We start from the raw sequence: 26,985 nt of genomic DNA on the forward strand, positions 1-26,985 counted from the left end.
GCTTCCCAGACCCTGATGTCAATCTGTAACACCAACTCTTCCATCCTCTGACTTACTGAAACCTAGTGGGAGCTTGGCAATTAGCTTAACCATGAAAAACAGGAGAGCATAGTCCCTCTTCTCCAGTGTGCCAGTTATTGAGAAGGAAGCAAGGAAGAGCTACATGCAAGAAATACACCTTGGGCTGCACATCCTTCCCTCTCACTTCCGACGAAGGTGGTGCAAAATGCGGGGGTGTTCCGTTCCAGCTTTGCTGCTGATGTGTTCTAGGAGAGCAGGCTCTCTTCCCCTGCTTCAGTTTCTCCATCTTTGCAATAGGTGCAACAACTGGTATCCAGCTTGGCAAAGCCCTCCAAGATCCATTGATGAGAAGGACCTATGAGACAGCTGGTATTATTTTACTAATTATGTTCCTCACACTTCCTAAAACAGCAGGTTCATCACAAGGGTGGGAAAAGAAGGAACAGTGCCTGGAGCTATTTTAAAGTGTCCCACCATCCAAAAGATAAGAGACCAAATCCTTTACGCTGTGTTAGGATAGAACAAGGAGTAAGTTGGCAGCTTACCTATCTGCCCGGGAAAGCCACTGTGTAGCAAAAGGAGGGTGAGAAATTAACACAGAATTTCTGTGATTCCTTGGCTTGCTACTCAAGATGAGTATCACAGCCATAAATATTTGAGGGAAATACTAAACCTAAACAAAGGAAAGTAAGGTTCAAACAGAATTGTTTGCAAAGAAGAGGGAAGGAAAAGAGAAGGAAGACAGGCCAGGAGGTATTGGACAAGCCAAGGAAAATATTTTGAGAACACCATGCCACTTAGTGCAGTCAAATGTATTTCAAAAGCAAAGAAATAGTTTTTCAGAAGTTACTGCATAGCCCAGCTGTAGGCAGGAGGTATTCTGTTGCCCCTGCTTTGAACCAGACATATCCTCTCCTTCTGCCCAGCATTTTTCACTCATAAATTTCAAAGCACTTACAGATGTCCAAACTTAGCATACTTCTGAGATTAACTTTCTAGATTAAGTTTTTTGATAACTCTACTCAATAAAATAGACTTCACCTTTTTCCTTCTGCTCACAAAGGTCCTGCAAATGCTGCTTTGCTATGAAGTATTCATGTTAACTCCCAAATTCTACTGTTTTCCTCTCCATTGGAAGTACAGCAGCTCAAATATGTTTTATGTACAACTTGGCATAGACTGACTTAGGTACAGTGACTCCAACAAAAGAGCCTTCCTCTCCTGTGCTCTGAAATAGGGCTGGATTAGCCAGAAAGGTAGGAGGGCAGGGCAAGAGGAGAGAAAGTGAGTGCCAAGACAGGCAAGGGAATCCTGGCATTCCTCTCTGAGCCTGTAACCAGATCCTCCCTCCTCGGTTATTCTTGCCACCATATCTGTAAGAATTGCTGAGGAGACAACTAGGCCAGCTCAGTAGGCACTGATTCAGCGTTTGTAAATACTCAGTAATTGGCCCAGATCAAGCTATTGTTGCTGGGAAACTGCCCATCAGGCCTACTCCTTTATTCTGCTCACTCCTGGTCTTTTCCTGGTTGTGTGCACAGACTTCATCCTGAGGGCTGTTTGCTGTCAGCTCTGCAGTGAGGTTCTTCCTTAGCTGAGTGAGGAAACCTTTTCCAGGCAGCTCACAGCAGCAAATGAACAGCCAGCAGGGAATGCTTCCATACACCTGCCAGGGACCTCTTCATCTTTGTAGAGCTCAGGTCAGACCTTCCTGGTTCAGGAAAGCCAAGGGGAAACTGCCAGAGAAGCCCATTTCATCCCATATGAGGATCATGGGGGAATACACTCATGGCCCAAGCATTCTGGGGAATTGCTCATGGCATAAGCCACCTCCCCTCAGCAGCAGGCCATGAGGTCACTGGTAGTTGCACTACCAAGGACCACATACCCCAGACAGAGCCTCCCAGCAAGATACAAAGCTGGTGGAAACCATTCTGTGAACTATTTATTTTTTAATATGAAACCCTCAGCTTGGCATAACCAAGGAACAGTTGGTATATGCATCTACTTTTAAGACACAGATTAAAAAATATATAAATCAGTGGACTTGTTTAGCTGTCTGTTTTCCAGTTAACGAATACTGAGGCTCCAATTTTTGAATTAGAGTTATTTTTCACTTAGACAGTGAAGTGTGTTGCAAGTAGGCAGGCGAGTGAGCATGAAAATGAATGCACCAGTTGTATGCTCTGGGTTTCAGCTGAATTGCTTCCAAGATAGATTTTTTTGTTTTCCTCTAAGATGGGAAACATCCGAGATAATTTCCCATCCCACATGGATTTCACAATTTCCCATCCCTGGGAACATAGAGTACCTAGTAAATGGGGCCCTACAGACATCTACAGATAAAGGCAAGGCAAGGTAGGAATGCTGGAAATGCACAGACAAACGGGGATTGAAATTACATGCTAATTTTTCCACAGCTAATTAATCACTAGAACAAGTTTAGGGAATATAGTGCCCGACCTTCATCCCAATTTTCTTTCATTTTGACAGGACTCAGATGCTTTCTGTGGTTTTAGAAATACTTGCTTTACTGTACATAACTAATGTTACACTACCAAGACATGCATAATCCAGTGCTCTTGCTCCAGAGCTGGGCCTCCCTGCATTGGATCTTCTTAAAGAGATTCCTCTTGGCAGTTTGTGTGCACAGCCCAGCACATGCTCTAAAGGCTGAACCCTGAGCTTTACTGAAGTCAATGGCACAATAGAGCAGAGCTAGGATTTCACTCCACTGCCTTCAGGTTTCACATGCTTTCAGCAGATGCATCTCCAATTATTTTTTTCCTGCACATCTGGAACACAAAGTAGGGCACTGGATTATTGCAACACAGAGCAACTTACCTACAGCTGACTTCTTCCAGAGCGTGAACACCACCACAGAGTTCTGCACTTACTGAGGAGCTTCCTTTCAAATATACACACAGGAAAATACATCTCATGATATGTTTTCAAATTATGGACAATGCAATGCCCTCTCTCCATCTCTACCTGATGCAAGCATATCTCTTTATTCCTCTCAACACAGAAACACAAACCAATACAAATACAGTATTTTTATTTTTTTGCTGTGCTGTAGGAAACTGCATGGGAATTTGTACACTGAAATTCACACTCAGCACTTGGAGAGAGTTTGCCTTCATTTAGGCAGCACAGAAATGACAATGCTGCTTCTTGTGCTTTGAAGTCTCAGGAAAAAAGGAAAAGAAGCAAAGGGATCATTAAAATGCCGTTCTTGATGGATAGTGGCAAGAGAGGATGACAGGAGAGGAAGTAATCAAGAACACCAAGGTCTTGCTTTCAAAGCCTCCTGCACTGCATGATCAAATTAATAAATTTGGTGGGCTTGCTGCAGCTCAGCCATCAGAGAGCCAAACATGGGAAAGCAGCAAGCTGTATTTTATGTACAACTTAGGAAATGCCAACAGCAGTGGGAAGGGTGTGGAAGAGCAGGTGCAGACAGAATAGGCAGCAGCTCACAGCAGAGCTGAGGATGAGGCGAGAAGGACAAAAGCAGTTTGGCTGGAAATGAGCCGCCAGCCCAGGCAAGAGGCTTTGGGCTGGACCCAGAGAGAAGTGTCTTAAGGCACAAAAACACATAAAACTGCGCAGGGAACTTGTCCTCCACTTTGTAGCTGTTAATGGGTACAAATTCCCTGCAGCACATGGGGATTTATGGAAACTAAATATAAAGCCCAAGTCCCACTGACTGTCATTTTGTCTCAGTCCCCACAGAACAAAGGTTTCATGTTTTACTTCCCTTCTCTCCCTGCAGGAATCAAGGCAGCTGACCCAATATGAAGATTCACCTGTGAGAGGTAAAAAACAGCCCGGAGAAAAGCCTTCATTTCACCAGCAGGTTCATTCAGAGAGATCACGACACAGCACATAAGGGGGCCATTGTTTCTGGAATAAAATCTCCATTTGAGCTCTCTTCTTTGGCCATGATCAATGGGAGGGAATTAAAGTCTCATCCTGGGAAAAAAACCAGCTTGCTAACACTGTGTTGAAAGATCAGGTAATGGAGATGCAGAGCAAGTGTGGGCACCCACATAATCCATTGCTGAGCGAGCTTGAGAATGCTGGAGGTAAAAGCTTCACAAACACAGGCACATCCCTTATCATACGCTATGAGAGACAACCAAGTCAAGGGCTAGGAGTCCTAACAGGAGTTGCTGGTATTTCACAGTCCTTTGATCCAGATTTCAGCTCCCCACAGCTCCTCCCAGTGCAGGGGCATTTAAATTTCATGGGTGCTTACACAGCTACCTGTTCAGCCTCTGCATTTTCTGTCCCACAGATGCACAGAGCCAATCCCAACAATTTTGAGCCCTCTGTCCTACAAAGCCCTGGAGTATTCTGAGAGCACTTACCTCCCACCCATCCTCCTGACCCAATATGAAGATTCACCTGTGAAAGGTACAAAACAGCCCGGGCACCTTCCCATCTCCAACAGAGACGTCAGTGAAAACCCACTGCTCTCACCACTCAGTGATGATGGCAAGGGCTTTTTCTACCACCTGCCAAAGGATGGATTTCCACCCTCCAAAGCTCATCAGACTAAACACCCACAGAGAACCAACCCTATTTCCATCATGGCCACAACGTCATAATGACCACCTCCTCCCCCTCTCTGCTTCAGCCTGATGCTTTGAAACAACAAGAAAAGGAGCTTTTTATGTAGTAATTACTGGTTCAAGAAGCAGTGTCTGCTGCTTGGGCAACTAAGTCTGGAGCATCCCTGTCAGCCTATGGCTGACATCACATTTGCCTTCACCCTCTCCCAGACCCAAATCTCATGTGTATTTCACTAGTCAAAGCAAACAGGAGTTTAAAAGCTATTTGCTGCCCTCTCCTGAGCAAGCCCCAGTGACTGTCAGTACTGTAGTGGCTCTGGAGACACTTTCCTTCAGCAAGCACAGCTGCTCCCATGTAAAAAGGATGGCGCTGGTGTGGAAGCAAACAGATGTGACAGGGCAGGTTAGAAGTGATCATCAGCTGCAACAGATGAGGACGGCAGATCAGCTACACAGCCTGAACCATCTGGTATGCACAGAGGGCATTCCTGGCATTTTGGTTTTGTAACTCTCAGGTTATTTTTCCTCTGTGGAAATACAAAGAAATACCTCCCAGCATATTCTATTCTCAATAGTCACAAACATTTCAGAGCAAAAGCAGACCGTGAGATATATAAAGAAATAGAAAAAAAAATTCTTTGTAGGGTAATTTGAGGAGGTTTTTTTGGACTAAACCCACTTAAATCTTTTATGTCCTCCAGTAGTGCTCTATCCTGTCCTTCCAGGGAGCATGTAACTTTACCTAGACATATAGTATGTACACACTATCTTCAGAACAAAACACTGCAACCTGCTGCTTTCAATGCACTTCCCCATGATAACTATTTTTTTGCAGAAACCTGTAAAATTAAATTGTACTCTCCATTAAAACACTCCAAAATAAGGCCTATGAACCTGAGGGAGCCTTTGTTTCCATATGCAAATATAGACATAAAAAAAGTAAAAGTCACTTCTAAACATTTCTCAAATATTTGTTTTTCTATGTACCCTAGGATAGATAAGAAGTCCCATGATGTGGAATCAACACTGTTTTCTTGGCATTCTCTCTGGGATGCTCTTCACGCTTCAATCCTGAAAGGAAATGAGGGGTTTAGAGAAGGCCAAGCAACTTCATATTAATGACCAAGAAAAATGCCTCTTACGATTTGTAAACAAGGCAACAAATCCCAGCCCAGGCTGCCACCAAGGCATCCACTGAAAGTTCTCACTCGGGTACACGCACAGCACACAGCTCTGACTGCATGAGAGGGACGTGCCACGCTCCATCCTATCTCCAAGCACTGCCTAATGTCCAAGTGCTGCGTGGAACTGGCCTGTCCCAGTGACCAAGCCCTGCAGTGGGTGATAATGAGTTGTTGTCTGTGTGTACAGATGTGGTATTTTCATCACATGCCTGAGGGTGCAGAACCCATGAAAGTGTAAGTAAAAGAACAGGGGCAGGTTCCCAAGGGTCACATGGACCCAGGCAATCTGTAAACAAGGGCCTGCAGCAATTTTCAAGCAAAACAGAACCACTGTCACCATACGGAGATTATGGGTTAAAATTCTCTAGGATCCAAAATCAGCTTGCTTTGCTCTCAAGCCTTCTTTTTCTCTGCAAAACATGCAAAAGTCACCATAAAGACAACTGAGAAACAAGGCATTTGGAAGAAGAAAAAAGCAGTGTGCCTTCCCCAATGTCATCTACCAACCAGTTGGTCCTTCACTTAGGAAGTGCTGACCTGCTTTTTAGACACCTCAGGTTTGGAGGTCTGCATCACTGAGACTGCAAACACTTTGGTCTGGTCTCCCAGGCTTCTTTAACCTGGTAACTTTCAGAGAAAGGAGCTGCTTGGAAGTATCTGAACCTTTGGCAAGGTAGCAGACTGTCCAGCAGGCCTGGCAGCCCAACCCTGCACGGCATGGACTTGGATTGGCCTGGATACTAGAAAATTATTTGCAAAGCAGCTTAATAGCTTGCGTTTATTATGTTTGCCATATTTCACTGCTGCTTCCCCTTTGAAGCATCTGTGCATTCTTGGACAGTGTCCTTTCAGAATGAAAGCCAGTTCTCATTTCAACAACATCCCAGCAGATCCTCCACTGGGTAGCAGAGCAAGAAAGCATCTGTGACATGCAGATTCCTGAGCCAGGAGAAGGCAAGATATGCAGGCTCTGGATTTATGGATTAGACATGCTGCCATGGCACACAAATCACTCTTCACTCAGTGCAATTCATTATCACAGTGCCATGGCTGGTCACATTTTTCACAGGTGCAAATAATGCCAAAAAGGTTTTTAAACTTCCATGTGCCAAGACTTAATGATGCAGAGTCAGGAGCCCTCCTGCCTCCTCATGGGAGCAAAACCAAAGTCAGCAGTTGTTCTGTCTCTCTGGACACACTGAGCCACAAAGGATTTTCAGTACCCCATGGCAGTGTTAACAGACTAAGCAGTCACAGGGCTGGGACTGTGCCTGCTCCCAGTCCAGCCTCTCCCAGCAACTGAACCTGTTGTACTGCCCACGTGCACCAGCAGCATCTTCTAACCCAGGTAAATTCAGTTAAAAATCCACAGGCCCCAAACGCACAAGGCATTGCAGTGAAAAGCCCCAGGTGCTCGGGGCGGCAGTGCTGAGGAGCTGAGGCGGGAAGATGGAGGCCTGTGGGTCCCCTCACGGGGCCTCATGGTGCACCAATTTTGACCTCTCCACAGAGGAGGCTCCTCAGTGGACCTGTGTCCCTCCTTGGAGGTGATGGTCATAGTGATATTGCAGGGGATACTGGTGAAGAGGTGCAGTCCCCAGAAGAAAAAATAAATCTGAGTTGGACCCCCATTTCCCTGGGTACCTCGCTGCCACATCCAGTCAGGCCAATGCCACAGGGGTTAGTGCTGGAGGGACATGTGGCACAGCAAGGAAATGGCAGAAGGAGACCCCAAGGCAGAGCCCCAGGTTACTCACCTCAGTCAGGCTGGCCCTGGTACACACAGCATGGGGAACGTCCTTCTCAGCCATCGACCCCACCCGCGCGCTGCCCGTGAGGGGACGAACAGGCCTCCATCTTCCCGCCTCAGCTCCATCGGCACCGCCGCCCCGAGCACCTGGGGCTTTTCACTGCAACACTTGGTGCGTTTGGGGCTAGCGCGGCCCTCTGGGCTGAGCTGGGCTGAGCCGAGGTGAAGCAGCCTAGGGCAGAGAAGCCCCAGGACTTCCCTTCTTCCCCTCAGGCGGCCCCGGAGCGCCCGGACCGGCTCCTTCAGCTCCTTCCCCGTCACGGCTCCCTCAGCGGCCTGGGGCAGCGGCCAGCGGGCCGCTAGGGGGCGCTCGGCGGCCGGGGGGCAGCGCTGCCTGGCGGGGCTCCGGCACTGCCCCGGGTCCCACCGCCCCCGCCTGCCCCGGGTCCCACTGCCCCCGCCGGTCCCGGGTCCCACTGCCCCCGCCTGTCCCGGGTCCCACTGCCCCCGCCTGCCCCGGGTCCCACCGCCCCCGCCTGCCCCGGGTCCCACTGCCCCCGCCTGTCCCGGGTCCCCCACTGTCCCTGTTCGCCCACTGCCCTCGCCTGTCCCGTGTCCCACTGCCCCCCGCCTGTCCCGTGTCCTGCCATTGTCCCTGTTTGCCCACTGTCCTCGCTTGTCCTGTGAACCACCCTTGTCCTTACCTGTCCCGTGTCCTACCGCTGTCCCCACCTGTTCGGTCGCTGCCCTCCCGTGTCTCATCACTGCTCTGTTACTGCCCTCACCTATCCCATGTCCCATCACCTTCCCCCGCCGGTTTGGTCACTGCCCCAGCCTGCCCCATCCCAGTGCAGAATAGAAAAATAAGCCATTTACATGGTCATGTATAATTTTATTTAAATTTTGCTTTATTTCAAAAATAATTAAGGGACACCATAAACAGCAGTAGCCATATCAGTAGGGTTTGTAGTTTGAGCCTCTCAAGACCAGATTTCTTGTGCCAGGTGCCATACAAGCACAGTCAAACAAATATTGTCTTCAGGATTAATTTCTCATAAAGATTCAGGGCCCCAGTCTCACTCAAGTCAGTATTAAAACTAAAGTAGACTAAAAGGAATGCAGATAAGGTAAAATGAGTGGCCTTCTAGACATGCCCTCCCTCCCCCAGAAGAACATTGGAAAAGATACATCAAGCAAGAAGATACTTCCTTTCCCTTTTACTTGGGAAACCAAGGCAGGAGAAGACTAAATCCCTAGTCTAAAGCTCTTATTGCTGTCTGTGGTAGCAGAAGGAAACTTTATTTCTCCATTATCCTAGCTCAGTACTCAAACAGTTCACTGCCCACCTCTGTCCTCACCTGACCCAGCACAACCAGAAGCATCCTGGGAAATATGGCTGGAATACTGTAGGAGGGGAGGGATTGAGCACTGGAGCCCCTGTGAGCTTATGAGCTGTTTGAGTCAGTTCTGGTCACTGTAGTTTATGACTTCCTTAGTCTACCGAACCACTTCCAGCTCAGACAAGCAGTCAAGATCATGCTAAAGAATTTAAAGCATTGAAAAAACACAAAATTGATTCTTTAGGAACACACCAAAAGTCTGATCAGTTCAAGTTCTGCTTCAGACTGCTCTCAGGATTAGATGCTGTACTAAATTGTCCTCTCTGGGTATCACAAACTACAGGACTTTGACACAGCATCCCCCAAAAGGAGGAGGGTCTTCTGTCTCATGTTAATCATTGTTGGAGGGCTTTATTGAAGAAGATACCCAAGGGTCTACCTGCTGGTCTAGTTCTTGGGTGGTGCTCCGGGCTTCAGCGGTCATTCTCCGAAATTTCTGCAGGTAGACAATGATGAGGATAACCAAGATACTCTGGAGGAAAAGGAGGATGAAGAGAGAGAGCTGAGAGAGGAGAGCCAGGCTGCAGTACCAGTGCTGGCATGTGGAGACGATCTCATCTTCTGTCAGGTAGGCGATGATCCGGCCCTGCAGGTGCTCCGGGGAGCTGCACCTCACATCCCTGTACAGGCTCCGGTTCTGCTGCCACTGGAGCCAGGAGCGCAAGTAGAGGATGTCACAGGTGCATTCCCAAGGGTTGCCCTGCAGGTAGACTACCTGGAGGCTCCTCAGGTTGTCAAAGAGCCCATTGGGAATAGAGGTGAGCCTGTTGGAACCGAGGTGGATGATTTCAGCCGAAGGATAGAACGCAGTGGGCAGGTTTTCTACAGTCAGGTTTTTCAATGAGCAGTCAGTAATGTTGGTGGTGCACTTGCATGGCACAGGGCATATGGGTGTCACGAGTGGGAGGAAGCCAAGGAGGGACAAGAGAATCCCACTGTTCATTTTCACCTGCAAACACTTCCCTGGTGAGACTGGATGAGGTGGAGACCAGACACCATGCACTCTAGGACTGACACCACAGCCAAGGTCTTTTGTTGTTTTGTTCTGAGGATGAGTTTCCAAAGTTGGATAATTTGGTGTCCTCCACTGGAGACGCAAGAGCTCTGAAAAGAACAAAGTTAAAAGAGAGCAAATTCTGGTCTCTTGCTATAGGTGAAGGAATTTTCATGGTCTTCCAACCTGGATTTGAGGAGGGATATGAATACATGGCTACTGGAAGGCTTAGCTGCAGCCATCAAATACATTTTCACTAGTCCTCAGAAATGTACAAGAGCTGCTTCTGTTTTCACCATTACTGGAGGTGCATTATCAGGGTAGCCAAGAAAATTTCTGTCAAGGAATCAAAAACTAGAATATGAACTTTCTCATGCCTTATCATAGCTCTGGATTACATCTGTAAGCAAAGTTTCATTCATGTAAACTACAAGAGGAGATTCAGAAATAAATCTACTGTTACCATGAGTAAAAAATAGCCTTTCCAGCCTTGAAAAGAAGTGATAAACAGTCTTTGGCTGCAGAGAAGGTGCTGACCTCTGAGGATGGAGGCCAGTGGAGTTTTTCATTCTAGACACTGCTCTAGCAGGTGAATAATCACCTGTGCTGGGAGATATGGGTCAACGAGCTTTTTTTTATGTTACAATCTCATGCCACTGCTGAACAGGAGCTGCTGTACCTTCTCCAGGAGAATAACTACACATACCTGCAACAAGGCAGTATTTTTCTGTGCTTGACAAATTGTAATTGTCAGTCAATCAAATAAAATTTTAAAAAAGTAGGAGGTAGCATTATTGACTTACCAGAGTAGTTCAATCCTTGCTTTCTTGCTGGCTTTACAACACAAAAGTCTCAAGGCAGTCCAGCCAGTGCAAGAGTGTGTGCACAGCTGTGTTCCCAGATAACCCCCTTGCAGCTGGCTGGCAAGATAAGGGTCAGGCTCATCCCAGGCACACCTCCCACATGAGGCCTTCCTGCAAGTCTGCTGCATGTCACCGGAAGCTGAGGCTTCACTGAGCAAGTCTTCCAAGAAACGGAGCTGACACAGTTCACAAGAACACATTTGCTGGGAGAGGCTGCCAGTACTGGTAACTGTGATTCTGGGCCCACAGGCTCAGCCCAACAGAAATGTTACGAAGTCTCAGTGGCATAGTAACTCAAAATTCACTTCAGACTGGAAGGTGGTATTACTGGTTTGTACCATACTCCCTCAGCACTGTGATCTCTGGCTTCCCATCAGGAAAACTTGGCAGAGTGGCGACACTTTCTGAGTGCTGACCCTCAGGTTTCCCTTGAAGCAGTGACACAAATCTAGTACTTATTAGTGAAAGATCTGCTGATAGAGATCTTCCAGTCCATCCATCTTTCTAGAGAAAGATTCTTCAGATGGCCCACAGCCCTTGACAAGTGCAGTTACTGAGAAAGACTGACCACATGCTTTATTTAGAAGCTGCATTACACAAATACTTCAACAGGTAAGTCCCAGGATCAAAACTAGATTCAGGCAGAATCATGTCTTCTCACGGCCATTGCATCTTCACAGACACTTCTCTGCCATCAGCCTGACCAGGCATACACTACACTCCTTACAGGCATACACTACACTCCTTAGCCTAAGAATCACATTATGGAACTGTTGCCCCATTGAACTCAACTCTATTACATTGTACTGTGGATATCCTAGAGACCAGAAATGATGAATGCCCTGAATGTGCTCATGTTAAGACAATTGAGGGTGCAAAAAGTGGCAGAATGTGACCCTAACCAAGGGAAATTTTTTATGCTCTGAAGAAAACAATTAAACTTTAAATTTCTACAAAATTGGAGCAGATAATTCCAGGTGTTTCACTGTGGTGGCCAGGCAGAGTGGGAAAGATATCTTAGGCTAACAAACTAACACAGTTTTTCCTGCAGTCTGCTTTCCACCTGGGAGCAGCTCAACTACAGGAGGGTAAGTTTGTTCAGCAAACTTACCTCGTCTCATGCGTTCGGTGCTATGTTTATTCACAGGCAGGTGTTCAGGCCAGGTGTGGCATGGAGCTGATCTAAGGCCAGACCTACTGTGGCTCTGCATGCAGCATGGACTTGGCAATGCTCTCCTGGCTACTTACAAACTGGATTTCCTGGGATTGGATCTTGCCAGCTGACCATTGATGATTTAGATACCACTCCTAGAGGAAGCCTGGATCTAGAAGAACCTTCAAGATCCTCTTGCTAGCTTCTGGAATAAACAGGCCAGAAATCCCATGCAGGAAACTTGCCTGAAACCTGCTCTGACTGAATTAGACACAAGGAGAAACAGAGTCAGTTTTGCTCTCTCCTGCCCATAATGTATCACCAATGCTGCTCAAGGGGGATGCAAATTAAACAGAAAGAAGTTGGATTTTTGAATGTATTTATTTCACTGATCAATTCAGGTAGTAAACATTAATAATAATAACAATAGTCATTTAATAAAATGGATATGTTTAAAAGGTTTCATTTTCTTTGTTCACAATGACAAAATGTTCAAACAGAAATTTACAAAAAAATATAATTATAATAACCCAACATATGGACAGGAAACATAGAGCCTAGGAATGGAGCAGGGGGTGAGGAAGGTGCATGGCAGGAGCAAGCCAGCATTAAAGCACAGCAGAGTTTGTGAGGAAGAGCAGGGAATGCCATTGCAGAGCACGACGAGTGGGAGCCCCTCCTTTGAGGGGAGGCATGCAAGGAGGCAGCAAGGACTGCACAGGCAGGACCAGCACAGCAGTGGCACACAAGGGGTTCATGCCATGGATCCATCCTGTCAGGCACAGGGGCCAAGATGTACCAACAGCCCCAGCTGCAGCCTGGGATAGCTGTGGAGTGGGACACCATCCCTGCAGCCACTCACTCAGCAGGGCAAAGCTTGGCAGAGACATGGGAATGTGCCAGGGGGTGCAGGGATTGCATGTGAGGCTGTGGAGGGTTGCATGAGGGGAGGTGTTAAATTACTTTCCTATCCACACTTCTCACTGCCAGAGCCATATGGCTAAGCTCCCTGTGTTAGGAGTCTCTTCTCCACTTACTGTGAGAATTGATGCCACAGTACAACACACTCCTTAAATAAACAGATTCCACCTTTCAGGCCAGAATCTGAACACCTGATGTCCCCCACAATCAGTCTCTAATCCCTTTCCAAGCAGTCCCTAAATTCTGGCACTCAGGCCAGGGAACATCTTACAGAGACATGATTTCAGTGGTACCACCACCCCTCTGTAGAAGCCATCTCTGGTGCCTCACTCCTGTGTGGTTTTTCCTAAATGCAACTTGAACCATCTTTGCCAGCTGGTAGCCAAAGGCTTCAGCTCTCTGTAGAGGACAGGCTTGTGATCCTTGACTTGATGTAGGAGGCACATGCACTGAGCTGAAGGAGACTTCCCCACGTGGAGGGATGGGCAGATCTACCCTCAGCAACCCTGCCTGTGACCAGTGTACCGTGTGCTTTCACCAGCACACAGCACCTCTGTGCACAGCCCAGCATGAAAGGTGTCAGCTGCTCTATGTCCATGCTAAAGGGAAAAGGTCTCCTTTATCTTTTAGGAATGAATCTGTTTGAAAGAGGAAAATCTCCAGGTGGACAGGGCTCATTTGCAACAGAACATCCTCCTCACCAAGGTTAGTGTAAGAAAAGAGGGGACAGGTACTTCAAGATGTTTCCTTTTATGTTAGCACAGACAAAGCTGAGAACTCAGCTGTCCACCTTTTTGGAAAACCTGGAGGAAGTTCCTGTTTCAGGCTACTCCACTGCTCAAGTAAGCACATAATGCAAAGAAAGGTTACACTTCCTCTCAGGTGCCTCGGCCCTTCATGTTACTGAAGTCAAGCTGAATCCTTCCGCTCTCCTAGGATGGCACTGCCACTTATGAGCCCAAAAAAGGGGAGCATGAAAAAGAAACCCCTGAATATTGCCGAACACTGCTCTTGCTCAGCTTGCACAGTGCTGTCGTTCTTACTTTGTCCTTCCACATGGTGCCAGGGTCTCTTCCCTGCCCCTACAGCCCATGCTCTGGCTAAGCAGAGGCTCTGTACAGTGAATAACTGGAACCAGCCAACCTACCCACCACCTGGACAAACCCTGACAGGGACTCTAAAGCCCCAGGGAGGAATCAGACAAATGCAGTGCCTAGTAACAGAATCTAGGGCCTGCCTATTCCTGGCCAACACTGTGCTTCCTACCCAGGGAGATCTACTGGGGAGATCCAGAGATGGAGGAACAGATAGAAAAGGGGAAAGGGGGCAGAGGAGTCAGCCAAGGAGCAGAAGGGCCCAGCCCATGGCTGCACTCTCTAGTGTCAGAGGGAAGAGCCAAGTGTCTCTCCCTCCAACAGCCCTGACTCCTGTGAGTGTGGCAGTGTTGCTGGCGAGCCCTGCCCTATCAGGCACATCACACTCCAGGGCTCTGCTCTGGCTGGACTCAAGTTAAAAATACTGCAGGAAGCAAGAACAGGACAGGAGCTGCTGCCCAAAGAGTGCTTTTATCTCTGCCTAGCAGACCCACCAGCCTTCCCAGCACTAGGGCAGGAAGAGCCAAGGAATAAGGAGGGGGGGAAGGGCTGAGTGCCCAGGGGAAAGGCAGGGGAGCAAGAGCCAAGCCTGCTGGGCTGTGTTCAGCCCCACTCAATGACAGCCCTGAACCTGCCAGGCTGACCAAACACCTGCCCACACAGACTGCCTGCAGGTCTTGGATACAAGCCTACAAAAACTGCCCCTTCCCGAGGAGAAGCTTGGAGCCAGCAATGTGCTCGTGGGACTGTAAAGCCTGGGGGTAGGGGACAGGTCTGCATTTTAGGTTGGATTTCAGCCCTAGGGTTTCTATCCCCTCCAAAGCAGTCTTGGCAAGTGCTCCGGATGCCACAGTGCTTTTCAGAGCAGACACTGAAGACACACTGCAGGTGATGACCAGAGCTAAACCATGAAACACCCTCACCCAGCTACTGCAGGGCCTTAGGGTTCCTCTACCAATGCCTCCTCCTGCTGTGGGAGGAAACCATGGCAGGGAAAGGGTTCACTCCAATCACCTCCTTGCAGGCAATAGTCAACAACTCAACCTCTCTGCCAGAAAGATGTAACTGAGAACAGTTTTCTTGTAACCAGCCTCGAGGCACTCAGTCTTTTGCTGTTCAGTGCAAACATCCTGGAGTTTTCTTGATAGGAAGAACAAAACCAACCAACTAAACAAAAAAACTATAAAAACCTGGACAGGATACCAGGCAATCATCAGGACTCCAGAGCAGGTCAGTGCACAGAGGAACCCCCAGCCCCAGTTCTCTGGGCCAGCACTGTCCCCAGGCTGAGAAGCCCAAGGAGCGCAGGTCAAACTCACAGGAGGGTATGGCTGCCTTTACAATGCTTGTGCTGGCCCCAGATAAGGGGAACAGGGACTGGGGCACAGCACCTCAGCTGGGAGTAAACACTTACGTGCATTGACACAGATACTCTAAGTTTGTACACCAGAGAAACCAGGACTTTAAATACCAGAGCATTCCCAAACAAGAGATTAGTACATAAGAAAGGGGGACCTTTTTCTTTTCTTATTTTTTTAGGATGCCTTAGAGACGTCCCAGGCTAGCTTCTTAAAAAAAAAAAAAAAAAAGAAAAAAAAAAAGAAATGAAAGAATAATTATTAAAAAAGAAATACAGATCAGTAAACTGTTAAGTGAACAGCCTCCTCCACAATCCAGCTGGTCGAAAAGCCAGCACTGCTGCTAATAAATTAGAGGGTGCGGGTGCAGCTCTTGCCCACAAGTCTCTATACAATAGGAAACCTTTTCTAAATGTTCACAGCTCTTGCCAGGTCTCAGATGGTCACTGGGGGATCCCTTCTGCCCTCCAGGTACCTGCCTCTCACTGATCCTGCATCTGCTGCTGCATCTTCTGCAGCATCTCTTGCATCCGCCGTAACTGCAGGAGACACAGAAGAGAGAGTCAGAAAGGGACCAGTGGATCCAGACTTGGCAACCCCTTGGAGCTGACAAGGGGGCCTCAGGGAGTATTAACTCCTGCCTGAGCAGAGGCACCTGTGTCTGGGGTGGAAGGGAGCTATGTTTCCCTGGCAGAGGAAGCCACAGTGTTGGACCCTGTCCTCCACCCCAGGAGCCCACAGGGGGACACAGGAGTGGGAAGCCTCAGGACTGCCTCTATGGGGCAACTCTGGAGCAACTCCTGAGATTCCAGCTCCAGCATCCAGGAGGGACAGGCAGAAATGGTACTCACCTCCTCATCCTTCATCTTAATCAGCTTCTCTGTCTCTGTGTCTGGTGTTGGGAGAGGCAGGATAGGAATGGGGCTTTCTATCCTGTTGTCCTGAGTCAGCTTGCTAGAGAGATGGAGAGAGGGGGGAAGAACAGTCACTCGTGGTCCAGGATGGCCGGCTTTGGTGTCACCACACAATGCCTGTCACTTCCCACGGCAGAGCCACCAGCAATGCAGCATCACACACCCAACCAAGTGGAGGGTCTGTAGGGCAATCCAGTCCAGAGCTGTGGCATGCACTTGGATGGAGAATGAGACCTCCTGTTCAGGAGGTGGGGGGCATGAGACAGGCACAGCACAGCAGCATTGCTCTGAGGGCTGGGGTGTCCATGACTGCAGGTAGGGGACACAGAAAGGAGATGATTTTCTTTCAAAAGACAGGAGCTCTCAGTACATGAGGAGGGAATGGTAGTAGCCAAAGAAGTCTGGGCTGAAATTGGAACTTCACGATGCCACTTGCACGTGTTCACCACTTGGAGTCACCATTGGCTCATTATTGAGACAATTCCAGCCTTGGAGCTCAGGATCTCCCACCAAAACAACTCCCTAGAAATGGCCCCGTGCTGGTTTTATGAAACTTGTTGACTGGCAAGGAATTAATCATGGCATGAGAAACGGGACCAAACTGAAGCTTTCTCTAGGCATAGCAACCACTTTTTCACTGTGCTCTTCTTTTAATAGACACACAGCCTACCTAAATAGCAGCTGTGACACTGTTCACCCAGCTCTAGCATTTAACATAGTTATTTTGGGACTCCATATACTTGCTGCTGAAAAAAACAGGCTTGTCTGCTATGCTAAAGTACAGGGATACACTGCGTGTCAGGAGAATGTGCCAACCTGCACGTTGGCACACATGCAGCACTGCTCCTTGCTGAAGCACAGCCATTCTGCTCTGCAACGTGGCAGCACAGAGCTACCAGCCAGGGCTGGCAGGAAGTGAAGGGAATGGTTCACAACAGAGGAGCCAAGACCTACTTTAACCCGAGTTTTTTCACCAGTATATCAGTCATGGAAGGGAGAAAGAAAAGTAGAGGTCTCAAATGAGAAGCCTGTGTATGTTCTCTCTTCCATTTTCTGATCATTCTGACTAAAACCACAGAGCATCAAATGCAAAGGGAAGACAATGCAGAGAAATCTTTGAAGACATGTTGTCTTACTAATTGCCTGGGCCCTGTTGTCTGAGAAACAGCAGCATCCCAAGGGTCATGTTATTATTTAGACATAACTGCAGACCACAGAATGCATTCCTGTTCAGTGATGCACACAGCTACCCCTCACCAGAGAGATGGTTTATCCCGTTTTATTAGGCTGGATGTATTTCATCCACTGCTAGAAACAGCTCTTCAAAAGAATCTCCAGGCCTATTTCTTTATATCTGCATGGGGAATCCTCAGACAGGAATGTGGATTCTCAGAAGCATTCCTGCCTTGGGTTCAGGCTGTGGGAAACATGTTTGGATTTGCTATTTTAGTCACCAGTGCCATTCCTGGAGGCTGCAGCCCAGCAAGTCCCCAGCAGATCCACAGCCTCCTGACCAATGAGCTGTTGTGAGAGCAACCCCAGCTCCACAGAGGGTGACAGACCCCTCCCACCAGAGCTGGGGACCCACCTGGTCATTTGCTGGATGCACTGAGCTCGGTAGTTCTCGTAGTGGACATCGCAAGTGACGTCCTTCAGGTCGTGCATGTGTGTCCGGATCAGCATGTTCCGCAGCTTCACGAAGTCGCAGTGTGCCTGGTTTTCCACTGTGGAAACAACAGGAGAGTGCCTGGATATCATATCTCTCCAGGGAGCCCCTTCTCAGCTCCTGGACACATGGACTGGACTAAAACCCCACCCCAGGGCTCCTTCCTCATCGTCCCCTGCCACTGCCCTGGCGCAGGCCTCAATGGTGCTCTGCACTTCTCAACACCGAGGCCAGGCTGCTGAAGGCACCGTGGTCCCAGGACCTTTTCTGTGTAAAAGGATTCATCAAGCACATACAGCAGAGCCCTGAGAGAGGAACCCACGTAATGGGATATCACTGTTATAACCACAGTGAGCACAGCTGGTGCTGGAGGTAAATTGCTTGTCTGATCAGAATGTAGGACTTATCAAAAGGCCCTGTAGACAAAATCAGCCTGAGTGGCAAAGCCAAGACCAGGCAATGGAGAACTGAAAGACCTGCTGTTGCCATGGGGAGCATGGCTCCAGACAGCACTGTGGGAAGCACTGTGCTGCTGTGATGATCTCCATTTGCCTCTCTGCAGGGCTGGGGAAAACCAACTGTATCAGGCACAGGGGTTCACAAAGTTGATCCGACTGACAAATGCCAGCATCCTAACAGGCACATCCCCCTCTGAAGCCATTGAGGGAGCAGAGCCAACAGCTGAGCAGCCCAAGCAGCCAGCACCAGCCCATGAGTGCCAACACAAGCTTTTGGGATCTAAAGTTGCAAGGTCTTAAAGCAACAAACCAGCAAGGGCAAATCAGCAACAGCAGCAAAAGCCATTCCACGGTTATTCTGCCTAAGGGCTTTATGAAATTTCTCCCTTTAGAAGGGAAGAAAGTTGGAGACAAACACTGTGCACCAGCACAGCCTCCAGCCCAGCAATTCCAGCACTCACAGGAGCAGCAGCAGAGGAGGGAGTACACGAAGGTTTCTGATTGTTTGGCTGAAAGCAACAGCTTCTCCCCAGAAAATAAACAGGCAATGGCCAGCCTGCCCTGCTTAATAAGAAGCCATGTCCTAGTGCACATTAAAGCTTAGGCATTCATCCATTCATACTGGAGCTTCTCTTCCTCAGTCTGAATGGGAGGGTTATTGATACACTCCAGTAACACAGACCTCCTGAGCCAGTCCCGGTGCCTCTGTCTCTACCCTACCTTGTCCCCTGCCATGTGCCAAAGGTGGCACAGACAGTCCCAGCTCTCCCCTGCCCTCCCTGTTGGAAATGCCTGTCCTTGCCCCGTCCCTGCCTGCCCCTCCTCTCAGTGCTCCCAGGCTCCATGCTTACCTTCCACAATGCCCCAGGGGTAGAGCCGTCCACGGACCCGCTGGCCTTTCGCCTCCACCACGGTGTTGCTGCCGATGACGGCAAAGGGAGCGCTCTCCTGGAACAAGAGGCACCGCTGAGCCCAGCTCAGCCCGGGCTGCCCATGGATCCCTTCTCCAGGGGCCAAGCTCAAGCACAGCAGAACAGCAGGAGGAAGGAGCTGGTAGGAAAGGCACAGGGACATCCACACATGCCACAGGGCAGGGCACCACAACCCAGTTGCAGAGAAAAGCCTAAAGCACTGGGATGTACAAGCAGCCTAGTTCCCAGCCTGAGCTCAGCTGTCCTGAGGGAAGCTGTGTCTCTGCAGGTGCCTGCATCCCTTCACTAAGGGGAAGCTCTACAAGGAAGCCAGAGCAAAGAGGCTGAGACACCAAGCAAGTGGGACAATGTACGCCAAGAGCAGGAATGTAGAGACTGTGCTCCTGTCTGCTCAGAAGGGAGTCAAAGCCCATTGCCCCCCTCTGACAGGAGAAACAAGGCCATACTGCATGCACACACAGGCTTGGGAGGCAGTGAGGACTGGGCTGCTGGGGCCTCCAGATATGCCTGTATGATCGTGTTGTGTCCCCCAATGCAACTAATGTGTCACAGTGGTGCCTAATCACTCAAAAATCTCTCCTGCTTGCTGATGGCATCACCCACAAACAGAGGCTCAGAACTGCTGTACAAGCCAGCTTTCATCTTAAACACAGAGGCTGGGGCACATGGAGGAAAGACTGACACTGCCTGGAGGGAGAGCAGAAGGGCCATGAGTTCATGCCACACTTGACTTCATGGCACCTTCTCCAGGCCATGGCATCAGCACCTTCTCCAGGCCATCCACCACATGAGCCAAGGCCGTTCCCTGGGTAGCAGTAGCACAGGCCTTCAGCACAAGCAGGGCAGCTCTGGCTCCTTCTGGACTGACCCACATACCCATGAGTCTGATTCTCCAGACCCTGCTGAGCAGATTCCTTACCTTCAGCTCTCTGTCTTGCTGCTTGAACTCCTCATCTTCATCAGAGTCACACTCAGGAAACTGATACACTTTAATGCCAAATTTGTCGATCTCTTCCCGGATCTAAGTCCATGCAAGACAAAACCAAAAGGATGTAAAACAGAACACTACAGAAACGCTGGGTTTATTCTGTTTGTGCTACCATGGTTTGCTATAGCCTACAGATGGCAAAAGGATTTGATGTTTCTTCTACAGTCATCCTCTCTGCTGAGAGCAGAGCACAGCTACAGCTGTATGTGCAGATACTATGTATGTGTGTGTATATATATACACACAAACACGCTGTACAGACACATAAATACATACATGTCTATCTGCCCTCCCTCCTCAGCTCATCCCTGACGCTACTTCAGGTATAACCTGTACAGAAAGAGCATCTCACCCTCTCTTTCAGCTTCCGGATCTCGGAGGGGATCAGGCAGTCAGCTTTGGCAATCAGGGGCACAATGTTGACCTTCTCATGCAGGGCCTTCATGAACTCAACATCCACAGGCCTCAGCCTGCAGCAGGAATGAGGGACACTGTTAGCAAAGACACACTGGGAAGCTCCTCCTCCAGCCTCTCTCACCCACCAAGCACAAAGGGAAAAGGACAGCACTGTCACAAGAGCCTGCAGCAGCACTGGGACAGCCCTCAGCTAGGGCTGTACCTCCAGGAAAGCTGTCTCCAATTTTAGCTGCTGAGTGTCTCATACAGACACTGGCTGGGTATATGCTCCCTTGCAGGCCAAATACTGCCCAGGTCACAGCCTGGGGTCTCCCTCCAGCACAGGCAGCCAACACAGCCCCTTCAGCTGCTCCAGGCTAGGCTGACACTTGAGCCAGCAAAGGGCAGGGACTGAAGGCAGCTTAAAACTCCCTTTCCTACACATCATCCAGCTTAGCTAGATAGGCACATACAAGTCTGCATGGCATGAATGCATTATTTCTTCTGATTTTCAAATCAGGCTGTAAGGCCTGAGGGAGATCTGCTGTGTCTGTTTACAGGCAGTCTGTCCTGCCAGTGAGGGGAAGGGAGAGCTGTGATGCTTAGCAGAGGGAGAACATCCAGACATTGCTTCTCTCCTGTGCAAACAGCCCTGGCAGTGTACAAGCTGCTACAGGGCAGTCCTGGGCACAAGAGACCTCCCTCTGGACTGAGTCACCCCCAGGCCTGGAGTGTGGGCTCTCACCCGTGCCCAAAGGGAGAGATGAAGTAGAGGCAGCAGTGCACTCGGTTGTCCTGGATGTTCTTCCGGTTCAGGCCACTCTCATCACGGAAATACTGTTCAAACTGCTGGTCAATGTAGTCAGTGATGGGCTTCCAGCTGGGAAGGGCAATTCAATCAAAACAAAATCATCAGTAGTGTCTCCTGTCTCCTAATGACTGTGAGGTCAAGGACAAAAAGGAAGGCAGCAGTGCCCTGCTCACCACTCAGTGTTGTTAACAGCATCTCCAAAGCCTGGTGTGTCCACTATGGTCAGCTTCAGCTTGACACCCTTCTCTTCAATGTCCACCGTGTGCTTGATGATCTCCACTGTCTGGTTGATCCTCTCTTTGAACAGGAGCACGTGAGTTAAAGCCAGGCAGTAATGCTGGGGATCCCCACTACACCCGTGACAAGCCAGCTCCCTTTTACCACTGAACACAGGGAGTAACACAGGTTTCAAAAACCCCAGATCATGCCCTAAGGAGCCTCAAGGGGGTGGTACTGCAGCAGCCAGCAGCAGGCAGACAGACCCCAAGAAGATACACAAACCTCTGAAGTGTCTGTAGCCCAGCTGTTCTGAACATTTTGCCCAGTCACTGGGGAAAGGGAATCCCTACCATACTCCAGCATCCAAGAACAAAAGACAAATCTTAATATCTGATCCCAAAGGGCTAGTGCTGCTCTGCAGCTTCATCTTTCCTTCAAAGGACAGAAAAGCCCTACAGCCAAACCCTTTTTGCTCAATTCTAGTGCCTCAGCAGACACAAAGGAGAGCAGAGCCAAACAAGAAGGCTGGGATCCAGCCAAGCTTGTAGCTGCTGCTGAAGCAAGGAACCAAAGTGCTAGTCCTTAGGACAGTCCCATTCACCCCACTTTGCCCCCAGCTTACCCTCTGCATTGAGGAGCTTTCTGTCTTTGTAGAGGTCTGTCAGGAACAGGCTATTCACCAGCGTGGATTTGCCCAGGCCCGATTCTCCTAATTGACAGAGCGCAAAGGGGAGGAGGAATAAGCAAGCAACATGACCCACTAATTGACTTACAAATGAAACTTTGAACAAGGCTTTGAATCCTGAGCCAGAGGAAGCAAGAGAGACAAGTTGTCAGGAGCTGTTTATTGGCACTACATTTTTCCAGTAGTGGAAAGACTTTTGCTGCAAGATGTCTCAATCCTTGTAAAAATGTGATCTCCCAGCTCCCCATTCTTCCTCTCCTTCCTTTCCCTTGGTCCCTGTTTGGCCCTGCCTTCACCACCCAGAGCAGTCACTGCTGGAGGAAAAGCTTGCTCGAGTGGGTTATGAGGGGTCAGGAGGGGCCTGTTCCTCCTGGGGGAACTGCCACAGGCTGGGGAGCACAGCAGGGCCTGAGACAAGGACCAGAACAGAGTGAGGGGAGGATCCAGGCGCTATGGGAGCACCTAAGGGAAGTGAGGAGAGCTGGTTCCCACCACATACCCACCGTGTGGCCCAGCCACCTCCATCCAGTCTCACCTGCAACCATCAGGGTGAAGTCGAAACCCTTCTTCACGGATTTCCGGTGGACCTGGTTGGGCAGAGTGGCAAAGCCCACGTACTGCTTCTCATGGTCCTGCGGGGCAGAGGTGGATGGCAGCAGGTCAGAGTGTGCCACGCCTTCTGCTTGAGCCTCACACAGTGGCAGGGAGTGGGACTCAAAAAGCCCCTGGGGCAGAGCCAAGGGCTGGAGGAGAGGAGAGTCCCTGCCCTGGCAGCAGTGCAGGGCAAGGCAGACACCTCCTCTGGGCTTAGGGACTTGTCCCTTCCCACAGGTGGGCACAAAGGGACATGTCCCAGCCACATCCCTGTTTGCCTGCTCTCCTGGCAGCTTCCCAGCATAGAGACCACAAGGGAAAAGGCACATCCCACCATTCCCACCAGAGAGCACATCCATGGCTGCTGCTGACAGCTTTCCTAACTCTGCTTCATCTGCACAGTCACAGGCTCCCTTCACAGCAGGGTCACCAAATGCCACCTCTCCCCAGGTCATTTCCACATCCCTCCCTCCAGAGGTACGTGTGCTACATGATGGAGAGCTCTGTAATTAGCACCCCGGGGCTTGCACTGTCCTGAGCTATGTCTAGAGGAAGGTACAGTGGCTCAGCTTCTGCTTGACCTGAGAGGGGATTATTTCTTGCTGTGTCACAGCCACTCCTGGCTGAATAAGAGGAAATCCTGAGTAATCTCTTGTGTTATTTCTGAAGAGACCAAAGTTCAAGGAGCAAGAGAAGTGGAAGGATGTGGAAATATTGATAATAGAACTGAGATTATTTTGGTGAGGGTATTACATTTAGTATTACTGGAGTGTTACCTACCACCCAACCACCCCCCAGACAGAGCTCCTTGTCACTGAGTGCTCCCTCACAGCAGAAAATCCACAGGCACCTCACAAGCATGGCACATGCTCTGTACAAGCACACTAAGCCATTCACAAATGCTTGAGCTAGAGACATGACAGACTCTGCATTTCAACATCATTGAATATAATCATACTACTGGGATTCACACCACAGATACATCCATGGAGCCAGAAGTTCCTCAAAACTGGCCCTAGCTCCTATTCCATGGATGCCTTCAAGCAACGACTGTCCTCACCCATTCTCCAGGCACAACAGGGAACACCTCAGTTCATAAGTTTAACTATCTCCATTCCTGGGCCATACACTCAAAGAAATATGAAATATGATCCCAGGTGCCAAGCTTAGGGCAATGCTGACTTGCTGCTATTTCCACACTGCAGGTGGGCAACATCACACCCAAGCAACTCTCTACAGCTGCATGTCCACCTGTGTGAGAATCCCTGGGCATCCTCATTCTGACAAACAAAAACGTTCCACTGGGGAACTGAGCAGGAAGACAGAGTCTCCTCCCAATTTATGGCTGCTCTGGAGCTGCCCACTGAGATGGAACAGATGTGGCTGACAGCCATCATGGCCCAAGGATTCAGTCCTTTAGCACTTTAGTACCTTCTTGGTTTGGGTCTGAAACTTGGTCATTTTAGCCCTGAGTGATTGTGGGTTCTGATCTCCCTCACCTCCCATAGCTGAAGCAATGTTGTTTCACCACCCCACAGTCCAGAAAGGCAGGAAAGGACAGAGAAAACTAAATTAGAGAAATGGGGAGAATTAGAGAGTGCCCAGAGCGCTCCACTGGCAGCTGTAATGACTGATCTAAAAGGCAGTGACATCCCGAGCAGCGGTGCAGCGAGTGGCAGCGAGACCCCGGGTGATGAGTGATTGCAGCTCTGACAAGCTGCATGCAGCAAAGCATTGCCTGCCTGGGGGACACCTCAAATTGCCACCCAGAGGGCTCAGTAAAGGGCAAACAAGGTGTGCAAAGCAGAGTGAGAAATGGGATAATGGCAAGGTCACAAAAACAAGGAAGAAAAGACTGCTTCCAGCCTCTGTCTCTCAGTATCAGAGCTGTCTCCCAGCTGCTTCACTTCCTGGTAAAACACATCCATGAGCACAGCCGAAGTGGACACGTAACAGCCAACTCCTCACAGTAAAAGGTCCAGTGTGTCCCAGCAAGCACCATAAATATACAGCATACTTCCCTTTTGTGCTTCTCCTGCCCTGATCTTTGCCAGACTTTGGAAAGACAATGATCACCTGCTCTCTCCAGTGACTTGACGTGTGAAATAGTACTACTAATGTGCTAATGAAACCATGGCTGAGGCTTGGGGTGTGCTTCTCTTGTTTTGCTTGGTTTTTAACCTAGATGACTAAGGGCTGACAATAGAGACACTGGGGAGCTCCGCTCTGGTGCAACTCCACTTACTTCTGCCAGGTGTAACTGGCTGAACCTGATCCCTTCATTTCTGTTCAGCCCAACCAAGAGATTGTGGATTTGCTGTATCTCTGGCTGCTTCCCCATAGCTCTGTGGACTCATGATATCCAAAATTAGCAAATCCCAGCTGGTGCAGGACACTGCCCTTCACCCATGGCTCATGTAGTCATTTCCCTTGCAGAAAGGAAGGTCAGTGCTGAGTGCAATACCAACAGAAGAGCTTCCCTCACTATGGGAGGCAGCTAGACCTGTGAGGGGAAAAACCCTGTCCCCAGCCATGTCTCCCTCTGACACACTGCAGAGCCCTGTCAAGGGTGAAGGCAAGAGATGCAAGGTGAGTTGTGAGGAGAGATCCCCTTCTTGTAACAGCCCTCTCTCAGGAACAGCAGTGTAGTCTCTGCACCAGCCTTGACTTGTGGTTCTTCACCTTCACTTTGAGACACTCAATGTGTGCTCCTATCCCAGTCATATTCAGACACTATGACAGACATGTACCACCACCTCTGCCAGCATGGCATCATCAACATGGCATTTAAGGAGCCCAAGTAGCCTCCCGAGCCTGGTGTGTACCTTACAAAGCTCTACACCACTCACCACCTCCAGGTACTGCCTGCAGAGCAACCATGCATGGGGTGGAGAGGCGTGGGAGGGCTACTGACAGATACAGGGGGCTTTCTGGGTTATGAAAAGCTAAAATCCATTAAGTAGATGAGAGGCTTGGATGGAGGGAGTTCCTAAATGCATCACAGCCCCCTCCTTGTGCTCTTGACCCTCACAAGCCAGGGCCAATCAAGCTGACAAAAGCCAGGACAGCTGGTTCCTGCACTGCGCTTCCCTTGCCAGCCCCAGCTGTCAGGAAAGAGCCTCAGCCAGCCAAGCCAGCAGCACTCTGGCACAAGGAGCCCCTCTCCCATCACCTGCTCCATGCTCCTGCCTTTGTTCCCGCTGGCATCCCGCAAACACGTGCCTGGGAACATGCCCCACATGCTACCACAGAGGCCACTAAGAGCTGTGGCCAATCTTTGGGACCCTGTCACAAACCAAAGCACCGCAGGCCAAGAAAAACACACCCGTACTCTCCCTTGGCACACGCTTGCTGGTTCACCAGACATTACAGCAACATGTCGCATCCTCACATCCTCTAATACCCGGCCGAGGTGCCCAGGGCTCCCCTGGCAGCCAGTGCTCTCCCTGGGAGTTCAAGCCAAGCAATAAAGCCCTGGGTGGGCTCAAGCCCTGTTCATGTTGGGGGCGTAGAAACACTCAGGATGTGCTGCACAGAGGAGAAGCTAGCCTGGTACTGAGGTGCTCAGAGGGCTGTGTGCACCTCCAAGGCAGAGTACAGCCCCCATCACTCCTGTCCTTCCCAATTCCTTCCCCACGTCTCTGGTGGATGTGCTGTTTAAATCAACCCAGATCTCACGTGACTTCATTCAGCCTGGGGATAAGAGGGGCCTTGCTGGGTATATTCAAAAGGGCTAAAATTAAACATTGTGGGACCACAGCAAATTTGAAGAATAATCCGCATCAAGGTCTGCAGCAAGTCCCAGAAATGATGGAGCTGTGCTAGGACCCTGGCGCCTCTGCCTCTCCGAGGGAAGGGGCCCTCTCGGTGTCACAGCCTTCAGCACAAGCCATCCACCTCCCTCCCAGGCAGCCCTTCCCCTCCGGCCAGGCACGGCCGCCACATCCGCGTCGGCACGGACCAGCATAGCCCAGCCCTGGAGGAGAGGCAGACCATTTGCTTCCTTT

The 26,985-nt window shown here is 49.6% G+C and overlaps 2 protein-coding genes across 6 annotated transcripts in view; both read right to left on the reverse strand.

The window, feature by feature from the left end:
* Nucleotides 1-8,409: 8,409 nt before the first annotated feature.
* Nucleotides 8,410-10,059, reverse strand: GP1BB (glycoprotein Ib platelet subunit beta). The gene has a single exon (XM_053993699.1). It carries the CDS (start codon nucleotides 9,873-9,875, stop codon nucleotides 9,264-9,266), a length of 612 nt encoding a protein of 203 aa, XP_053849674.1. The 5' UTR covers nucleotides 9,876-10,059; the 3' UTR covers nucleotides 8,410-9,263.
* A 2,245-nt stretch (nucleotides 10,060-12,304) lies between these two features.
* SEPTIN5 (septin 5) overlaps nucleotides 12,305-26,985 on the reverse strand; it is a 42,671-nt gene continuing 27,990 nt past the window's right edge. For all 5 annotated transcript variants that reach the window (XM_053993695.1, XM_053993697.1, XM_053993696.1 and 2 more), the window contains 10 exons: nucleotides 22,920-23,016; nucleotides 22,322-22,408; nucleotides 21,654-21,777; nucleotides 21,415-21,549; nucleotides 20,626-20,743; nucleotides 20,205-20,306; nucleotides 19,205-19,301; nucleotides 17,818-17,953; nucleotides 16,167-16,269; nucleotides 12,305-15,854 (listed from right to left, as the gene is read on the reverse strand). In XM_053993695.1, coding sequence (XP_053849670.1) covers nucleotides 15,798-15,854; nucleotides 16,167-16,269; nucleotides 17,818-17,953; nucleotides 19,205-19,301; nucleotides 20,205-20,306; nucleotides 20,626-20,743; nucleotides 21,415-21,549; nucleotides 21,654-21,777; nucleotides 22,322-22,408; nucleotides 22,920-23,016 — 1,056 coding nt within the window. In that variant the 3' untranslated portion in view covers nucleotides 12,305-15,797. The remainder of the gene's footprint in view (nucleotides 15,855-16,166; nucleotides 16,270-17,817; nucleotides 17,954-19,204; nucleotides 19,302-20,204; nucleotides 20,307-20,625; nucleotides 20,744-21,414; nucleotides 21,550-21,653; nucleotides 21,778-22,321; nucleotides 22,409-22,919; nucleotides 23,017-26,985) is intronic.

Source organism: Vidua macroura, chromosome 18, assembly GCF_024509145.1.
Source record: "Vidua macroura isolate BioBank_ID:100142 chromosome 18, ASM2450914v1, whole genome shotgun sequence".
In the NCBI taxonomy this organism is placed as follows: domain Eukaryota; kingdom Metazoa; phylum Chordata; class Aves; order Passeriformes; family Viduidae; genus Vidua; species Vidua macroura.